This window comes from Drosophila subpulchrella, chromosome X, assembly GCF_014743375.2.
Source record: "Drosophila subpulchrella strain 33 F10 #4 breed RU33 chromosome X, RU_Dsub_v1.1 Primary Assembly, whole genome shotgun sequence".
In the NCBI taxonomy this organism is placed as follows: Eukaryota; Metazoa; Arthropoda; class Insecta; order Diptera; family Drosophilidae; genus Drosophila; species Drosophila subpulchrella.
In genome coordinates, this window is record NC_050613.1 from 8,189,475 (window position 1) to 8,208,747 (window position 19,273).

Sequence of the window (19,273 nt, forward strand, 5' to 3'; positions counted from 1 at the left end):
TGTTATAATTATTTTTTATTTACTTAATAGAAAAATTAAAAAATTTATTATTATATACGATATAACCTCCTATCGTATATAAAAATATATTATATTTTATATTATATATATATTGTTATATATATATTATTATATATGTTTATTTTTTTCTGAATAATCATTTAAAGGATCGACAGGATGCCAAAATATTTATTAATTGTTGTATTTGTTTATTTTATTTATTTAAGAAATAAAAGCTAGTTTTTAATACTAATACTAAACTGAATATTTGTAGAGGAAGGGGAGCTGGAAATTTATTTTATGTATTTAATATTTTGGCCTATTTATTTGATATAAAATTTAGATTATGGGTTTTGATTTTTTCTAGGGTATCAACAGGTGTTTCACCATCCACCTGCGTTCTGTGCGTTGTTGTGATTTTTGTTGCCGCGGCGCAGCTTTTGCTTTTGACACATTTTCGCGGCTGTCTCGTTGCCGCCGACGCTCAAAGTGATCGTTTTTTTCAGCTTTTTCTTGTAGTTTTTTGTTGTCTGTAGTTTCTCGGCTCTCTTGGCTTTTGGTTTTGGCTTTGGCTTTGGGCCCGATCGATCAGTTAGTTGCTGACTTTGCGCGGCAGCGAGCGGTTTGCATTGCGATTGCTGTGTCGGTTGTTAAATCCACTTCATACATCGCTGTTGCGCATGCGCATGCCACCATCGGAATCGGTGGAAAAATAGGCCTTCTTTGGGTTTTTTTTGACTGTGAGTGTGAGTGAGGAAAAGTGAAACTGACCAGTACAAGAAACCGATAATTGAAAACCGAAAACAGTTCTGAGTGCATTATTTTTATGGTGTATGGTGCTGCTGTGTCCAAAGTTGTTGCATTCTACGTGGATACAATTGAGGTCCTAAATTATGATCTATGGCATTTACATCAAAAATTCACTTTTAGATAATATTTTAAAGTTTGTATATTTATTTTATTAAATTTTCTGATGTTTCAAGTTCATTAAGTCTTTTAAAACAAACATCGCATATCATATAAAATAAATTTTACGTGTCTGTATATTTTTTAAATGTTTCTAATGCAATGTTCTCTATTTGAATTTAGTTGAATTTCCCTAATGTCCTAAATTATGATCTATGGCATCTGCATTGAAAATGCACTTTTAGATAATATTTTAAAGTTTGTATATTTATTTACTTACATTTTCTGAAGTTCCAAGTTCATTAAGTCTATTAAAACAAACATGGCATATTATATAAATTAAATTGTAGGTGTCTGTATATTTTTAAAATGTTTCTAATGAAATGTTTTATTTAGTTATTTTTATTTTATTTAAATTTAATTGAATTCCCTAACCATGTCGATTTTGTAGAAATTAAAATACTTTATTAATATTTTATTTTTGAATTATTTGTTGAAAACCAAATTTGGTATGCAAAATTAAAACGTAATGTTTATTTATTAAAAAATTTGTATTTTTTTTTTGTTTGTTAATATTTTGTTGTTTTTTTTTTAATGTTGATGTTGCATTAATGGTTGATGTTGTCCATAAAATTGGCGCGCAAGTTCAAAAGTGCGCACTCATTGGAGATCCGCGGATCTGTGGCAAATTCCCAGAGTTGTTGTCGTCGCTGCCTTTTATGGCCGAACTTGATCGAAGTTGCAGTTGCAGAGTTTTACACTGGAAAATATAAAACAAATTAAGAGAAATTACACAAAATAATAATGGGTTAAATTCTAAATTACATGCATTGTAAATTGCATCTACTTACAATGTTTTTAAGCCATTCCTTTTACTTGTAATATGATCGGAATCTTTGAGAAAAGTATATTTTATCATTTTATGGTCTGGCAGACTTTATGGAATGCCCCTGTACCAACCCACAATTTTTTTAAAGTTATAACTAAATTAATTAACGTTTAATAGTTTCCATAGATCAAAACATCTACAAACATTAATGTGTTTTTGTAAACGATATTAAAAAAATGATGGGTAATCAGCATAGATGCAGGCCAATGGGCCCTTTTGGTTTTGACCATGATACGGATCATAGACTTGATCACGTCTGTGCCTGGTTTATATTGTAGATTTTATGTATTGTGAACAATATGACTGTTTTCTGGCCGTGCACACAATAGATTGGGCTTTGGGGTCAGGGGGGTTCGAGGAGTGGGTTCGGGAATGGGAATGGCTATAATGGCTCTACGAGACTGGCCATAATGACAATCGCGGGACGGATTAGCGGGCAGCTGTGAAGTGCGACTTGGTGGATGGATTCTCTGACGGATACCCAAGTTGCATAATCAATGGAGCTTTGGGAGCTTTAGGTGCCATTCCAAACCCATCCATGTGCACATTTCTCATTCGCATCTGGCTTTCCGTGTGCCACAAGCGCAGATCAAAACTGGAGCAAATTAACCGAGATTAAAGCCCACAATTAGGTGCCCAATGTGAAAGTTAAGACAGATCCGAAGATCCGAGCACTGGAACCTGTTGCTTCTTTTTATTATCTGTATTTAGCCGCTGGTGTGGTGGTCGTTTCTTTTTTATTTTTATTTTTTTCGCCGTGTTGTGGCTCATCTGCAGCCATGGCCACTTTTACTGCACTCCCTCGGCCGCGGGAAAAATAAAAAAAAAAAGGCAGAAAAAGACCAGCATTCAAAACCATCGTAGCAAACCGATACTTGAAATACCCTACACACAAAAAAAATTGTAGGTAAAACAGTTAAATATATAATAGTTAAGGGTCCCAAATCATCGAGTTGTCAGTTTGACCAACGACAAAATACTCACAACTTACATTTTTAAAAAATATTTTTACTATTAAATGGTAATCAAAACAACAAAAATTACTATTCTCCATTTTATTAGTTGATTTTTACAGTTTTGTTAAGAAACCGTATTGGTCTATTAAACCCTTACTATTTTTTTGTGTGTAGGAATTATATTATCTTACATTTAATTTATAAATATTTTCTAGACGTTGTAAAGCAGCAAAGTGCAATAACGTTTTTAAATAAATTAAGTATATAATATTTATAAACAGGAAAACTATTTAGGCATGCAATTATTTTTATAACTATTTTTTGTAATAAAATAAATATTAACATTAGGTACCCACTGCAAATTAATTTTTTTGTTTTGCTGAGTATTTTATTTACTTATTTTCAATTTTAGAACCGAAAATAAAGGTGAAACATTCTATAAATTTTGATCTTTTTGGTTTTTTGCATGAACTTACAGAATGATAGAAAAATAGACTTAATTAATTTTTACGTGTGGACCCTCTCCTAAGGTTTTCTTTAAAAAAATTAAGGTTATACATATTTTATTTTGTTGTGTTCGGACTCCCAGTCTTTAACAACAGATTTTAACTAGGTAAACCCTCTAACATCTGATCTTGTTTGTTTGTTTCTTGAGTTTACAGAATGATAAAATATCAATTTTAAAAATTATACTATATGTATACTATACAACCATTCGCTTTAGACTGTCTTGTAGGGTATTTTAAAAAACAAAAGAAACCCCAGCAGGGGGCTTGGGTTTGGGCCATAATACGCTTCACTGACCTATGCCAAGGCCCACGAGCAGCTGATGCCGCGTTTTTGTTTCTCTTTTGCACTTTTGAACTCGACCACAAAACTCTCGCCGGCTCTTTAAATGTTGGCTAGTAAAAAATTGCGGACCCCATGGTATACATACATATACCGACCAAGTTCAAGTTGGCCAAGTTTCGTTTGGCTTGTTTTTTGTCGCTTGAAGAAGGGGAGCTCCTCCGCCGGAAGTCTTCATCGAGAGGCCCTTAAAAAGGCAAGGGACAGCGCATTAGAGATGATCTTGCAGACCCACAGATCCATCACGAGCTGGAAAAAAAAGCACACAAAATACAGGAGAAATTAAACCGAAACACAGCGCTTTCATTATGATGTTCATCTTTTTTTTCGCCGGCATTTTCATTATCGTTGTCAGCATCTCGGGTCCCATTAGTCGCTATCAGCGATGAAAACTGTTAGAAATTTCGAGAGCAATTTCAACCCATTTATTATTTGACTTCGATTTGATTTCTTTTCATTTCCGTTGAAGCACTGGTCTTCCAACTGGAATTGGGTCCTCAATGAGTTGACACTTTTTATTTGGCTTACCAAGTTTTATATAGGTGAAAAAACAGAATCATAGGAAGTAAATGTCATTGATTTTGACCCAAAGTTAAAGGCGAACTAAAAATGTGCTTAAACCTATCCCAACCCGTTTTTAACTAGTATGATTCGCAAACTATTTTTGGGTGACTTTAATAGACTTGCAAAATAGAACTCGAGCTCGACAAAAATAATAAAAATAGTATAATTAACACTTCAGGAAATATTGGTATTCGTTTTATATAGTTTACTTCCTGATTTTTCTAAGTAACATTTCATAATTATTTCATTAATTCCTGCTTATTCCAAATTACTTTTGCTTCTGTTTTGTACGGCTGTTTATATATTTAACTGCTTTTAAAGTTCTTCACGCTCATAAATAATTTGTTCTACAATTCTTAATTGCTTAAAAACCATTTAAAATCTGACCTAAGGTAAGGTCTAAGTCAGCTCTTAATTGATGTTAGAAGTAATTTAAGCAAAAGCCAGAAGCTTTATGCAGATTTATGAAAATTCGTTAATGGGGTTTGAAAAATTGCTAATAGTAGGTTTTTGTTTAAATATTTGAAAAGAGAAAAAAACGACTGAAATATAAGTCATGATAATGTGAAGTATCATAATTTCTTACTTTATTTTTCGCCACGAATACAATAAAACCCATTGTCGTTCAAGTAATTCCGGAACTCGAGGTTTCACATTTACTTGATTGACCATTTTGTACTCTGACTGGAACTCTAATTTTCCACTGCAGATTCGTTTTGACCATGTTTCTTGGCTCGGCTATTTGCATTTTCGTTTAGCATTGAACTGACCGGTGATCAGTCGTCAACTGCTCCACTTGACACACATATCTTGGCGATATTTCGTATCTATGCACCTAAAAAAATATATTGAAACCTTTTAAAATTACGTTTTTCTGAGTTTTATTAGAAAAATATTATTTCTGTTATTTACTTAAGATTAAAATGGATGAGCTAAGTAAAATATTTATTGGGTGGTCTTATTTTAAATAACTTATGTAGGAATTATTTAAAACATAACATACCAATTCATTCTAAAATTTTAATAATTTCCCGAGCCTTTAAAATTTGTATATTTATATTTTTTAAATAAATATTTAAATATTTTTTCATTAAAACTATCTGGTAATTAATTAAAGTTTACTTAAAATGTCTTATTTTCATTGCTTAAGTTTGAATAATTTCCCGAGGCTTTAAAATTTGTATATTTATATTTATTTGGATGTATAGTATAGAAAATATTTATTTAAATATTTTTTGATTAAAACTATCTAGTAATTAATTAGAGTTTATTTATTTCTATTTCTAATTTTATTATTTCTAATTTCCATTGCATAAAGCATTCAAATTCAGATTTAAAAAAAATCTTCTTTTAAAATCAGCTTTAATAGCATTTTTACCAACGCCTTTTATTTTTATATCCGAAAAATTGTTGTGTTAATTTTTTTCGGTGCACTTAAGGGGCGTGGCAGGGGGCAGTGGAGTGGAGTGGGTGGAGTCGTAGTTTCACGCAAGGTCCATTGCCACACACGCCACTTTTTTTGGCCGGCTCCGTCATCTCATTATTGGCTTATGCATAGTGGCCATTGAAATCGCACGAAATCGGCGGCCAAGACGTTCCCCAATGGAATCACTTTCACTTTGCTCACCTACAGGGCCACCTCTTCAACCCCCCCCCCCCCCCCTTTCTTTCCGCTCTTGTCCAAAACTTGCGTAAACTTTCGTGGTTTCAAAACGAAAAATATGTTTATTCGATGACAGGTATAAAAAAAAAACAAAACAATAATAGTAATAACAATAAATGAATGGGAGGCGAGTAGAGGGACGGGGAAAAAGGTGTTGTAGGGGACATTTTGGCAGCTTTATTAGCAGGTTCGCGGTGCGTGTGTTCCAGCCGTTCGACAAGTCATGGGGGTTTCAAAAGAAGGGGGCTCCCAGGGCGTTTTTCTCTGGTGGTTCAACGTCTTGTATTCAAGTGGCTAAGACGCCAGACCACGCTAAGGTCAAGAAACAACTAGCCCATGACCTTCCACCACAAGCCATGATGTCAGTTGGCGTCGAGATTGCAAAAGGTTTTCCATAGATTAACCATCAGCAATTGCAAGCTATAAACCTTTCTTCAAGGCTCAGCTATTTTAAATCCCTTTAAAGGTTAAAGAAAGAATATAAAATCAATTTGTATACAAAAAATTATGGTAACATGGAATAATTTAAATTGCTTAAGTACATTTGAAAAAGAATAATGATTAAGCCTATGGGCATTAAACGAACTATATTCATCACAACGAGTTTTTTGTTCACTGTTATTATTATTTATTTAAAACTAAAGGCAAAAGGTTTTCCATTAATTAACCATCAGTAATTGCAAGCTATAAACCTATTCTTCAAGGCTCAGCTATTTTAAATCCCTTTAAAGGTTGAAGAAAGAATATAAAATCAATTTATATAAAAAAAAATTTTGACATGGATTAATTTAAATTGCTTAAGTACATTTGAATAAGAATAATGGTTAAGCCTATGGGCATTAAACGAACTATATTCATGGCAACGAGTTATTTGTACACTGTCATTATTTATTTAAAACTAAAATGCTTATCCAATTAGTACCCTTATAAACAAAACGAATATCAGTTATTATAATCATTATGATCATTAAAATGCAACATGACATTGGGTAATCAGGGAGTATAAAAGCTTTGATTTATCAACTAATCAAAAATGGCAAATTGAATACACCAATTGTTTCCGGAGTCACTATATAGGTATATAGCCCCAATTTAATTTAATACAACACACTATATATGCAAGTCAGCCTCGTCTGGGAGACCGATTAGTTGCAATCTGTATTCCCATGCCAACCTGCCCACTGACGAGTAATTGGCAACATATATGTCAATCCGCCCAGCCAACTGTGTTGCCACAATAATAGCCCATTGTCTGGCCGTCAACGCTGCGTATACGTAATGTGCGTTGCACGTATACGCCCTGTTGGTTTCCAGCTAATGGCGGGGCGTGGCCGATTCTTGGCTAAGGCTCGGCCTGATGCAATATGTGATATATATATGTATATATCACATATGACAGGGAGCAGTAGAGTAGAGAAGCGCGTGTCGTCACTTGCCATTGTTTGGGGCCAATAACACGATCCTCTTGCTTTTTTCCCGGGGCTGGGAACGGGGTCACCTGAGTCGCGGATTTTGGCACCTGCCACAGTAGTTCATCGCCGCCATGCTGGGAAGTTAGCCAACCTGCGGGCGGGCCTCTAGGTCTCATCATTTTTACGCCAGAAAAAATCTTCATAACTCTGTTTTGAATCGAAAATAATAATGGTATATATCTTTTCAAAGTGTTTCTATTTTAAAGGTTACTAACCACAGAAAAGTGTGAAAACAAAGGAAATTACCTTTTCTCTTAACTTAATTATAAAACAATTTCGAATTTTTTATCGCTCTCCAGCTAATAATTATGAGAAGCGCATAGAAGGGCGCCATTATTTAAATCCACAATAATTGTAATTCAGCAACAATTTTACTTTCACCAACTGGTAACAACAATTTTGTAATGCATATATTCATCCAATCGACATAGGTGGCTAACGTTAAGTTTAAACCATGCTTTTTTCACACATTGCATTTGAAACAATCATATTTTCTTTTGGTGTACAAAAATTATATTCAATTAAAAAGTCATAACTTAAATAGTTAAATACTATTTTTCTGTTCAATAAATAAGGCGAGGACATAACGATTGGTCAAGTGACTTCTATGTAAGGCGTGTGAGCGATTGAATTATTTAGAAACGTTGGGCGACGCCTTCAACTTTTGACACGCAGCCCCAGACAGCCAAACCCCTGACCCATAAACCCTATCCTTTGGTAAATAGCAGTGCTATAGACCAGCGCGAACTGCTCCAGCTGATTGATTAAAGAATAACAACAGTGGAATCCCTCTCCTTCCCACTGCGAACAGTTGGTTGGACACGTGGCCAGTGTTTTTGGGAAGCGGCTCAGTCCAGCCGGCGATGCCTTAGTGGCAGCTCCTCCAGATTGAAGCACACCACCACGCCAAGATGCCCTATAACCTCTGGCTGCGCCGGCGCCTCCAGCTCCTGGCCTCACTCCTCTTCTGCGGCCTGTTGGGGTATTTGACCTCGGAGGCAGTGGCCAAGCCTACGTTATCCTTCAGCTTGCCGCAAGGTCTGCAGGGATTCCCCTCGTTCCAGTCCTTCACCCAGCAGATCATCGAGCAGCGCAGTGTGCGCCAGATGAAGACGTACAGGTGAGTGGTGACCCTAAGATTTGACAATCCTATAATATCGCATCCAAATAAACTATCGGAATAGAGAGCTTAGGAGAGAAAAAGCTTTTATTTTCAATGCATTTCTGTACAAGTACAATGGAAAGTATAGTTTTAGGGAATATTCATTTATTGACCCGCGCTTAGCTAGTAACTTTGAGAAGCGCATAGAAAGGCGTACTAACTAGAGATAGACTACAGAGCAGCGCAGCGCGCGCCAGATGAAGACGTGCAAGTGCGTGGTGATCAATTCCATCCGGGCTGTGATTAGCAGTCAAGCAACGATCGTCTGGAGGGTTTCACTCGCCCGCCGAGTCCATTGCCATGGACGTCACGTATCCGCACGGTCGGACGCCTGGCCATGTGCCCATAACCGCGGCATGGGGCTTGAGCTTCAGCTCTCACTCAAAACCCTAGTCACACTATGCACAGTAAAAAACAAGAGCTCGATTTAAAATAAAAATGCGCTGGTCAAATATATATTTACCTTAGACCTTTACTTATCATTTTGAGAAATATTTTGAACAACATTTTAATCAAAATTGAATTTTTTTAAATCATAAAAATTGTATAAATTCAACGTTGGCCTTTTCTGTGCACTCTCTTTTTTCACAGCGGAAAGCGGGTGAGCAACGACTCCCTCATTATGATATACTATCACGATCTGACCATAGCCGTAACGGAGCTGGGACCCCAGAAGCTGCTACTCGGCTGTGAGCTGATCGAAATCTAGTAAGTATTTTCTAATAATTGTATTTAAGAAACATAAAAAATTCACAAAGTAAAAAAATAACATAGAGCATTGTGGTTTAAAGATTCACTATGGTTACAAGCCAAGATATAAACCAAATGTAAAACAAATTGACTAAGATTTATATAAAGTATTGTTTTATCAGCATTATACAAGCAAGCAAAAAGTGATTAAATTGATGTGCAAATAATGTCCACTTGTTTGTTTGGAAGAAATCAAGGTTTTCCGGAAGTAGCATTTTGAGTTATTTACTTGGACAGCTGATTAGACAGAAAATCCACAGGGTATGCCCTGAATATTAGATTAGGCACACGATTTATCACGTTTTTGAAAATCGAAATGTCCGACAGTGGTATAACAAATGTTAAACTCGTATGAATAATAAATTATTAGAAATAACATATAAAAGAAAAACACAAAAGGGGTTTACTGTTCTGATAACAGACGAAATCGTGAAAGAATGCAAATGGGCGTGCTTTTAGCTAAGTAGAGTGAGAATCGCGTAGAAAGGCTTGCCAGCTAATGCTATACCTCTCTTTCTCCCTAATCCATAGCAACGATAAGGAGGGCAAGATGCTGTTGGATGGTCTGTCGCACTATAATCGCCCCCTGGAAATAAAATTCGACGAAATGCTCAAGCTGATGGACCAGTGTGAGCATGTCGATAAGCTGAGCTACGCCTCTCGGTACAAATCCAAGTTGGAGAGCGCTGAGCGGAGCAGTGGCGGCGGAGGAGGCGACTCATCCTCGACGGGTGGAGCCAATGATGGAGTCGCCCTTAAACTGGCCACCAATATCTTTCCGCGCAGTCCCTTCTCCCTGCTGAGTGGCATTATACCAGGTAGGTTTATCGACTACATGAAGATCCAATGATGTTTAATAACTCCCTTTAACAGGCACAAAATGGTGTGGCACTGGCGATATCGCAGAGACATACAGCGATCTGGGCAGCGAAATGGCCATGGATAGATGCTGTCGCCAACATGATCTATGTCCTATCAAGATCCGAGCCTATCAGAACAAATACGAACTGATGAATGATTCTTTGTACACAAAGTGAGTGAGCAAAATAGTTACTAGTGGTTGTCTTTTTGAGTTCACTAAAAATATTACTTCATATTATAAGCTATATTCCAATCGGAAACGTTTATAAATATGATATACTATATGAACTTTATAAAATAAAATTAAAATGTTTATAATATTTAGATGATAGGATGTTTATTCATTTAAATCGCTAATTCAAAAATTAATATATTAAGTTAAAGATTGTTTTGATAGGGTTAGAACGTATAACCATGATAACCTATAAGATAGTTTCCGAGAAAAATATTTTTAGAACACAAAAGCTCGTAATCCCAAAATATATCTAGTAATTTTGTTGCATCCTCTACAGATCCCACTGCATCTGCGACGACATGCTGTTCTCCTGCCTGAAGATGACCAACACCTCGGCCTCGCAGCTGATGGGCTCCATCTACTTCAACCTGGTGCAGGTGCCCTGCTTGGACGGGCGGAGCAACCAGTACAAGTTCCGGGCGGCCAAGGAGGGATTCTAAGTAGGGGAGCCAGAAACTGGGGGTTTTGAAGCTCGTTTCACTGTACAGGAGGTGGGGACCAGAGAGAGAGAGAGATGGAGAGGGAGTCGCTCTATTTATTGTTTTACAAATGATGACGCCCGCTTTTTATTTTTCCAATATTCTGTTGGGTTTACAGTTTACAATTAGCGTTAACGTTATCTAGGATAAGTATAATGTAGAATTGCAATCTTTGTTATACAAATACAAATACGAATATAAATATATATATATATATATGTATAATTTATTTGATTAGCCGTCTTTATTTGTTACCAACGTAAAAAAAAATATATATGTATATAAGGGACAATTCCGATTCCATTTTTAACTACAATGCTTAACCTTAATCGTTGTCTCTCTCACAATATTGCACTAACAAAACAATGTTCGACAAAATCGACAGAAAAAAAAACAACACACATAATTATATATAATATATATCAAATTTTGATTCGCGTTCACGGGGAATTTTCGTCTTCAGCAGGCAGCGACACTGACTAGTGGAGTCTTTCTATATATGGGTTGTCTTTGCTGTTCCATCTGGGATCTCTAGTGCTAGCGATGTGATGGGTCTAGGTACTTGGAAGGGCGATTGGAGAGCCTAGAAGATGCTGGCCACATTGGGGCCGGGCTGCGAGTTGGTCGGTGTGGGCTGTGTGGGCCGGTCGATGTCCTGGTAGCTGCGCTGCTGGCTGGTTGGGAACACCGATCCCGTCTGCAGGGTGCCGCCCCTCGTGTTGAACTCCCTGTAGAGCAGGGCCACGCTCACCGGGCGCAGTATCAGATTGATGATGCTAAACGCCACGGCCCAGCCATCTGAAAGTGGTTGGAAAAGAAGGTCGATATCAGTTTGGAGTCTGGCAAGGATCGTATTGCGGTTCGGTGTGTCGATAGGGCGGGGTAAATGACTTACTCATGATACCATAATGGAGAGCAATGCTGACTATGTCAAAGAAAATGCTAGAAGCGTTGATGACGAGCGCCTGCAAAGAGATACGAAATGGTACAACATGAGTTTGGGAGGGAATGCTGCGATTAGGGATAAAGGGTTTGAGCTGTTTTATAACCCCGAATAGGGTTTCAAGCAGTGTACACTTTTTATATAATGGTGGAACTAGGGATATAGGGTTTAAGCTGTTTCATACCCCAAAATAGTTTATAAGTAGGTATACATTTATAAAGCGAGTTTGTATTTATACCACCTTTAAAGAATGTAAAACTTTTTTGTAGTAAACTTTTAGGCTTATTAAGCAAATGCAAGTTATTTAAAATCACTACTTAAACACATTTTAAAAGAAACCAATTACAGTTTTGAAACAAACCAATATTAAATTATATATAAACCATATTAGGACAATTAGGACAGCTAAATATGTGCTTAAAAATATAAAAAGTGTTTTGAACGCAATATAAAATTCCAGCCTATGAAATTTGATTTTTTTTAACAAGGGCAGGGGTGTAAAATCCATCGAATAGATTGATCTTCTCTTGAGACTCTTTAGTAAAGAGAGCATAAAACAATCTATACATTGATATTTTAATTATATAGTAAGCATATACAAAGTGTATTTGTTTTTAAGAAATTTAATATATTTATTTATATTTAATATGATAACCATTGGTTTCCGAAAACATCACACAACATATGTGCATACGTCCCTATTTCTGATAATAACACGTTAGTAAGCCCATATGGACAACATATGTTCAGATTCAAATTCCCAGACCGCAGGTCTTTCCGCCAAATCCTTCACCCACTTCGCCCAGGAATTACTCAGCACAACTCTTAGGGAAACTCCAAGTTGTGGCCAACGACAATTTACATATTTGAAATTAAATTAATTATGTTCATTGATTTTTCTTTTGCAGTTTGGCCAGAGGCCGCGGGAGAAAACAAATGAAATACCTTCTGGCTTTCGAGGGATTTGACATCGAGTTGCGTTGAGTTCGGGTTGGTTAAGAGGCGTTGCTAATGGCTTTCGAGGAGGCAAACATGCCTGGGAATCCTGCACAGTTCGCTGGTAGCCTCGTTAAATGGGAATCGTAGTGCCCGATTTGTATAGTCCTTACCGAGGGCCTGTGACCCGAAATGGCAATCGCGTGACGAGGGTCCTTCAAGACGGGGAAAAAACCAAACCAACAAAGTAACTGGGGCCAGTCGTGGGACTCTCAAGTGTCGGCTTTTCGGGGGCGGTGGTCACTTTTCGGTCGGCCTAAGGTCAAAGTTGAGCCATTCACCGTCTTTACTTACAGCTAACTCATCTATTAATACACGAATGCCCCCAAACTTCACACGCAATCCGCCGAAAACCAGACCTTTTATGTGAAAATATTTATATTCATTTATTCCCACACGGAGAAAGAAAAACTGAAACAATATCACATTTGTTATACATATTATACAAAAAAAGGTGCATTTAACACATATAAATTTATCATGATGTTTTGATATTTTTAAATACAATTTTGATATGAAAATATTATATTTTGATCTAGACAATGCAACTTTATCTCTATAAGTCTCTATATATTTTACCAAAAAAGAAAAGGAGAAAATAATTTTGATATGAAAATATTATATATTTTGATCTAGATAATGCAACTTTATCTCTATAAGTCATTATATATTTTACTAAAAAAAAAGGAAATCAAACATTTAAATTTATCATTAATAATGATAATAATGATAATAATAATATGATAATAATGATAATGAACTTCAAATCTATATTGCGCTGTAAAACTTTGTATATACCTTCTAAAAATTTTATTATATTTTCAAAAACTGTATATTTTAATCAAAAGTATTTATACATTTGTATACTATTTTTTTTCACTGTGTGCATTCGACTGAAATCCACTTTCATTAGCATACCTCCACGCGTTCAGATTCGGATTTGGTTCCGTTTTTTTTATTATTTTGGCCATGCCACTTGGCGGGTTAAATCCCGTCGGGGGTGGAGCAGAAAATTAGAGATTAAAGTTCGGGCCGCGGGGAAACCTGTTATGGCCAAGTTAACCCATAAGCGAGCAAATTGATTGGCCGTAAATGTGCCGTAGCTTTTGGTATTAACCAAAACAGAACAAGAGTTTTCCCTTTAGAATAGCATAGTTTTTACGCCAGTGAGTAAGAATTATATATGCCGAAATCCCAGTTGCATTCACATTGTGAAGCAACAAAGACTTTTCTACTTGGATAACCCAAATTCGTTATCTTATCTATAAGAATTTATCTGAATCGTCTTTTTTTTCTACCTAAATCTTAGCTTTATGGCCCTGCTTTTTTATTATTCTTCCTTATGATAACTATTTTAATAATGAGATTGTATTAGTTCGAATTTTACAAAGCTTTGAAAGCTACTTTTAAAATTAATATAAAGTTTTTCTGAAACTCTATAAATTTTTGATTTAAAATAGGCATGCTTTGAATCGCAAAGTCAATCAATTTTAATTGAATTTCTTTATTTTTGTAACCCAAATTACAGTGCAAGTTAGGTTAATTGCCATGATTAATCGTATTAAATCAGTGACTGCATCATCATCATCATCGCAATCAGTCAATCACTGCATTTTATTGTTTGAATCTCGATTTTCCCTCTGGCACCTGCGACTCGTCAAAACTATTTTAGTGAGAACATTTGTTATTTATATTTTCATGTGTATGCTAATTGCCGATTGGCGCTTTTTTGAACAACCGGTTTGGCCGATTTAGCAGATTTCGAGGTGATATCAGTGTGAGTCGACTGGCATTTGATCGAAGTCTCATCGCAAAAGCAAAGGGAAAGTTCTGGGCTAATATATTCCATTAATTGGATTAACACAGACGCTCACTCAGTACTACAAGAACCCTTATCTTGAAAACAGGCCGATCAACAATACTTTCATGAGTCACAAAGGGCAGTGAATGGCAAGCTATTTTATATATCAAAGTCTTAAATTCCAATGCAATCGGACTACTGCACTCTTATGATTATCATTAAATTTCAGAAGAATAACTTGAGACGCTCAAATTCGAAGGGTTAAATAGTATAATTAGTAAAAATAACAAAGTTATAATAGTAAGGACCAATCGTTCTTGATTTATCTTATCAAACATGGCTAGATAGTCTAAAAACGTGGGAACTACTTTTAGCAATATTCGGTATAAGTCATAAAAAATATCAAAACATTGAAGAACAAAAATTTAAAAGGTATTTTTTTGATAATATGTATATTTTTTTTCCAATATTTTTTAACCGTTTGTATTATTTTTTATTTAAGATCACGTTCTGTTAAAGTTTATTAAAACAATTCATTTTTAAAAGAAATGAATGTTTTTTAACTGAATATTGCTATAAATAAAAAAAAAATAAATAAAAAAAGGAAAGTTGTATTAAATAATAGTCAAGATTGATTATTTCGAAAAAACAACTTTAGAATGAAATTAGATATAATTGTTTATTAAATTTTTAGAATATTTCAATAACAAAAAAAGTATATGCACCTAATGGATCTATTATAAATGCGCATGTGCATGATACCCCTTTTAAGGGTATAGCAAGCCAATAAATGGAATTAATTGAAGGGCAGACGCAATTGTGTGAATCAGAACATATATCAATTGACCGGACTCACCGTTTGGACCGCCTCGATGGAGTCCTTGCTGTGCATCGTCCAGAACATGGCGATGAGGAACAGGAAGTTGTAGAACTCATACGCCCCGTGGCCCCAGGTGCCCAGCATGGCATTCGAGATGAAGAAGAAGTGCACAAAGGCCACCAGCTGCAACAGAGTGGGAATATGGAAGATCGGAAATTAGGCGGGGGTATTTCATGTGGCAATATGGTTATGTGTGGCCATCTGGTTAGCGCATAAGCATAATCATAAGCGGGTTAGTGCCAAGTGAAGCCCCACGAATCCGGCGGCGGAGTTGCCAATCGCAGTCCACATCGTATCGGTTGTCACTTGCGGTTAACTCGGGGCGCTAATCAACGCCCCCCGGCGACTGGCCATTAACCCAAGGAGGCCCAACAAGTGAGAGTTAGGTACAGCTGCGGGGATCGCAATAGCAGCGACGTACTTTCTTAAGCCCTATGTGAAGAATATCTTACTATAGTATACTAGATTTGTCTGAAAGTATGTAACAGGTAGAAGGAAGCGTTTCCGACCCTATAAAGTATATATATTATATATTGATCAGGATCACCAGCCGAGTCGATCTAGCCATGTCCGTATGTCGGTCTGTCTGTCCGTCCGTATGAACGCTGAGATCTCGGAAACTATAAAAGCTAGAAAGTTGGGATTTGGCACGTAGATTTTTGACCTTCTTGCGCAGCGCAAGTTTGCCGTACCCGACTAGTACCCACATATTTTAACTGTTCCTAAAATGTTTCAGCTTCTGGACTTTAAGTTAGTTAAGTTAGTTAAGATAATTAAAAGTACCTTTCTGTACTCTTAAAATATATAATGTTGGCTTGTTTTAAATTTTCTTTAAACTTAACTTATAAAAATTCATGGTGAAATATGTTAGAGTTTATAGCTATTCTGTAAATTCACTATTTAAAATATTAAAATTTTAAATTAGCGTTTTCAATTGAAATGAAATAAATCTTCATTGTGTTATGAATATATATCTCTTTGAAATGCTTAGTAGCGTTGTTTAGAAAATATATTACGCATTTAATAAGAAGACAAAACATTTCTTAGACAAAGGTATTCGTATGAGTATTCTATTCCACACAACTGAACGTAAAGTAAAAATTAAAATAATTATTTGAAACTAAATCTTCTCAAAGGGAAATATTTTTGAACATTTTTTAATGTTCTTATAGCTGTCAATTTTCAATAAATAAGTTAAAATGTTTTTTAAACATTTTTAAAAATTTTTGGAATGCAGGTGTACATTTGTGTATTTGTTTGTTTACTGAAACATTTATTTACGCCCACTGCTGTTGCATCAACCAAGCTGTGCATACACACATGTCATTTATTCTGTGGCTTCATTTTTCAGTATAAAGATTTTTACTAGGCAGTTTACATTTTATGACGGATACGTGTTTGCGTGTATCTATATTTTTTTCTTTTCATCCAAAGTATAGCATTTTTATTTGCCTAATTTCGATCGCAGCTACATATGAATACCTACTTTTTTTTGCTTATTTCGCATTCATGTTTTTGCATCTTAAATATATGTATTCTTCAACGCCCACTGCTATTGTTTCGTCCGGATTTGTGCAAAGATCTTTGCCTCAAGATTATAGCATTAGTTATCCGGCGTCATTGCTTAGACCGCTTCTCTGCAATTACTTATCTATATTTCGTGTTTATTTTTTACATCCGAAAACTAGTATTTTTTGGCCGCAGCTGTAACTTTCTTTATCTACTTTACATGCTTATCCACGGTTTTTTTTCGACCGGATCTGTACACTTTTTTATCTATTTTGTAAGCCTAACTTTTTCCCACAAGTACATTTTATATCCGCCCACTGCTATTCTGTCGGTCGCAGCTGTATCTTGTTTTATCTACTATATTATACTATAAACCGATCCACAGTTATTTTTTTGACTTCCTCTTTTCTTTTTTGGATACTGCTGTAGTGGATTTGTCCACATTTTCTTAATCTATTTCGTACGCTTCATTTTTCCCCAGAAATATTTTTTATATCTATATATCTATGTTTTTTGTATGCCATATTTTCGACCGCAGCTGTATCTTGTTTTATCTACTTTATATACCGATCCACAGCCATTCTTTCGACCTCCTCTTTCGATGTCCTCTTTTTTAGATACTGCTGTACTGGATTTGTCCACTTTTTTTAATCTGTTTATCCACCCAGTGCTACATTTTCGGCCGCAGCTGTATCTTCCTTTATCTACTATTTTTTCGACCTCCTCTTTCGGTGTCCTCTTTTTTGGATACTCTTGTACTGGATTTTTCCACATTTTTTAATCTGTTTCGTACGCTTCTTTTTTTCCCAGAAATATTTGTAATATCCACCCACTGCTATTCTTTCGGCCGCAGCTGTACCTGCATCCCCTGCTTTGTGGATGCTGGAGTGCAACAGGAGCGGCGCTTGGCCTCCCGCAGCGAATGCACTGCTTGCTCACCTTCACACGCACGAAAGGGGATCCCATTAGTTCGTTGAGGTCGGTCATGTTGTCGCTCTTTCTCTCTCTCTCTCTCTCTCTCTCTCTCTCTCAGCAGATGCAGATGCAGCGGTTACCGCTATCTCACTCGCTCCTTTGGCACTCCCACGCAGCGGCGACACGGCGAGAACAAAAACAAATAACAAAAAAAGGCGCACAGCTGTTTCGTTATTTTCGTGTGCAACAATTTGCTGAAATTGCTCCACTTCTAGTCTATTTTCACTTGCAATTCACTTTCAATTGGTGCGAAACAATGTGTGTGTGAGCGCACTTGTTGGTCTTCCCTCCTCTTCTTTTTTTTTTAATTGCGATTATTTTGCAATCACCGTTTTTTCGGGGGGGGCGTTAACAGTTAAGGGCAACAAATTAGTGGTCGGCACAGCAACAATTGTAAGACAGGCGCAAAAAAATAGAGTGTTTTTTGTTCCCCTGCAATTGTTCGGAGGCAGCGGCGCAACGGAACGAAAAAACCCACGAACAGCTTTTTGATTACTGCGCTGCGAAATGAAATTCAAAAAGTATCTGGACTGCGATAGACGAGAGAACGCGAAAAAGACAGACCAGAATTTGTACTTTCTACATTTCGCCGCGGTTGGTGGATGGTCACACCAGCTGATTTCAAATTTGTTCTCTTTCTCCTTTCAACAGAAATGTTAAGATTTTGTAATGTTATGAGAGAGAGAGAGCAAGAGCAGAAATCTTTCTTGTCGCTTTTTTACTGACACTTACGGTTTCTTACGTTTGCCTACGTCAAACATAAAAATACTGAAAAACACTTTCTCGTATTCGGTGAAAATGAAATGTTCTTTTAGCTGGATATTTTACCTTTCTTAGCTTAAAAACATTACACACAATAAAATGCTTAAATTAATTTGAGTATGGACTTCGAAAGATAAAGAATGACGAACCAAGATACCAAAAATCCGTTGGGTGTATTTGCGGTTCAAATATACATACATGCATACAAAAACAGGTTTTAATTACTGCGCTGCGATATGAAATTCAGAAAGTATCCTTTGCTAGTCCAGAAAACCTGAAATTAAAAACGCGAAAAAGACAGACCAGTATTATTTTCTACATTTCGCCGCGGTTGGCGGATGGTCACACCAGCCGATTTCAGATTCTTTGCCTCTCCGCATAACAGCTATGTTAAGATACAGCGTTTTCTAACAGCGTGGATGTTTTTTTTGTTATCGGCGTGCTAACGGCTATTATCGGTTTCGATACAAAACCGCCTATTTTATGACGATTTGAAATATTAACAATTTTAATTAGTATTACATTGGAATTAACTGTGTTTTAATTTTCAAATTCGGTTCCGATTTTCACGACTCTGCTCCCAAAAAATATTAAAGTAAAATTCATTAAAAACTTGGTTAT

The 19,273-nt window shown here is 36.1% G+C and overlaps 2 protein-coding genes across 10 annotated transcripts; one reads left to right on the forward strand and one right to left on the reverse strand.

Moving 5' to 3' along the window:
* The first annotated feature begins 603 nt into the window (after positions 1-603).
* On the forward strand, positions 604-10,992 carry LOC119557174 (phospholipase A(2)). Of its 9 annotated transcripts, none has more exons than XM_037869782.1 (6): positions 604-740; positions 8,028-8,419; positions 9,053-9,169; positions 9,743-10,029; positions 10,085-10,244; positions 10,585-10,992. In XM_037869782.1, exons 2-6 carry the CDS (start codon positions 8,211-8,213, stop codon positions 10,745-10,747), a joined length of 936 nt encoding a protein of 311 aa, XP_037725710.1. In that variant the 5' UTR covers positions 604-740; positions 8,028-8,210; the 3' UTR covers positions 10,748-10,992. The 9 variants fall into 9 exon arrangements, with proteins under 9 accessions (XP_037725710.1, XP_037725712.1, XP_037725711.1 ...); XM_037869784.1 differs by having other exon boundaries at positions 617-746; positions 8,025-8,419; XM_037869783.1 differs by having other exon boundaries at positions 617-746.
* Positions 10,842-18,431, reverse strand: LOC119557175 (type-1 angiotensin II receptor-associated protein). The gene is made up of 4 exons (XM_037869789.1): positions 17,855-18,431; positions 15,383-15,529; positions 11,682-11,751; positions 10,842-11,584 (listed from the first exon to the last, which is right to left on the reverse strand). The coding sequence occupies exons 1-4, from the start codon at positions 17,900-17,902 to the stop codon at positions 11,370-11,372; spliced, it is 480 nt and encodes a 159-aa protein (XP_037725717.1). The 5' UTR covers positions 17,903-18,431; the 3' UTR covers positions 10,842-11,369.
* Positions 18,432-19,273: the final 842 nt, after the last annotated feature.

Coding starts and splice junctions, on each gene's coding strand:
- LOC119557174 (XM_037869782.1), top strand. CDS start 8,211: ATGCCCTATAACCTCTGGCTGCGCCGGCGCCTCCAGCTCCTGGCCTCA. Junction 8,420..9,052: donor CGCCAGATGAAGACGTACAG/GTGAGTGGTGAC, acceptor CTTTTTTCACAG/CGGAAAGCGGGTGAGCAACG. Junction 9,170..9,742: donor TGTGAGCTGATCGAAATCTA/GTAAGTATTTTC, acceptor CCTAATCCATAG/CAACGATAAGGAGGGCAAGA.
- LOC119557175 (XM_037869789.1), bottom strand. CDS start 17,902: ATGACCGACCTCAACGAACTAATGGGATCCCCTTTCGTGCGTGTGAAG. Junction 15,530..17,854: donor CCCCTTTCGTGCGTGTGAAG/GTGAGCAAGCAG, acceptor ACTCTGTTGCAG/CTGGTGGCCTTTGTGCACTT. Junction 11,585..11,681: donor TCTCCATTATGGTATCATGA/GTAAGTCATTTA, acceptor AACCACTTTCAG/ATGGCTGGGCCGTGGCGTTT.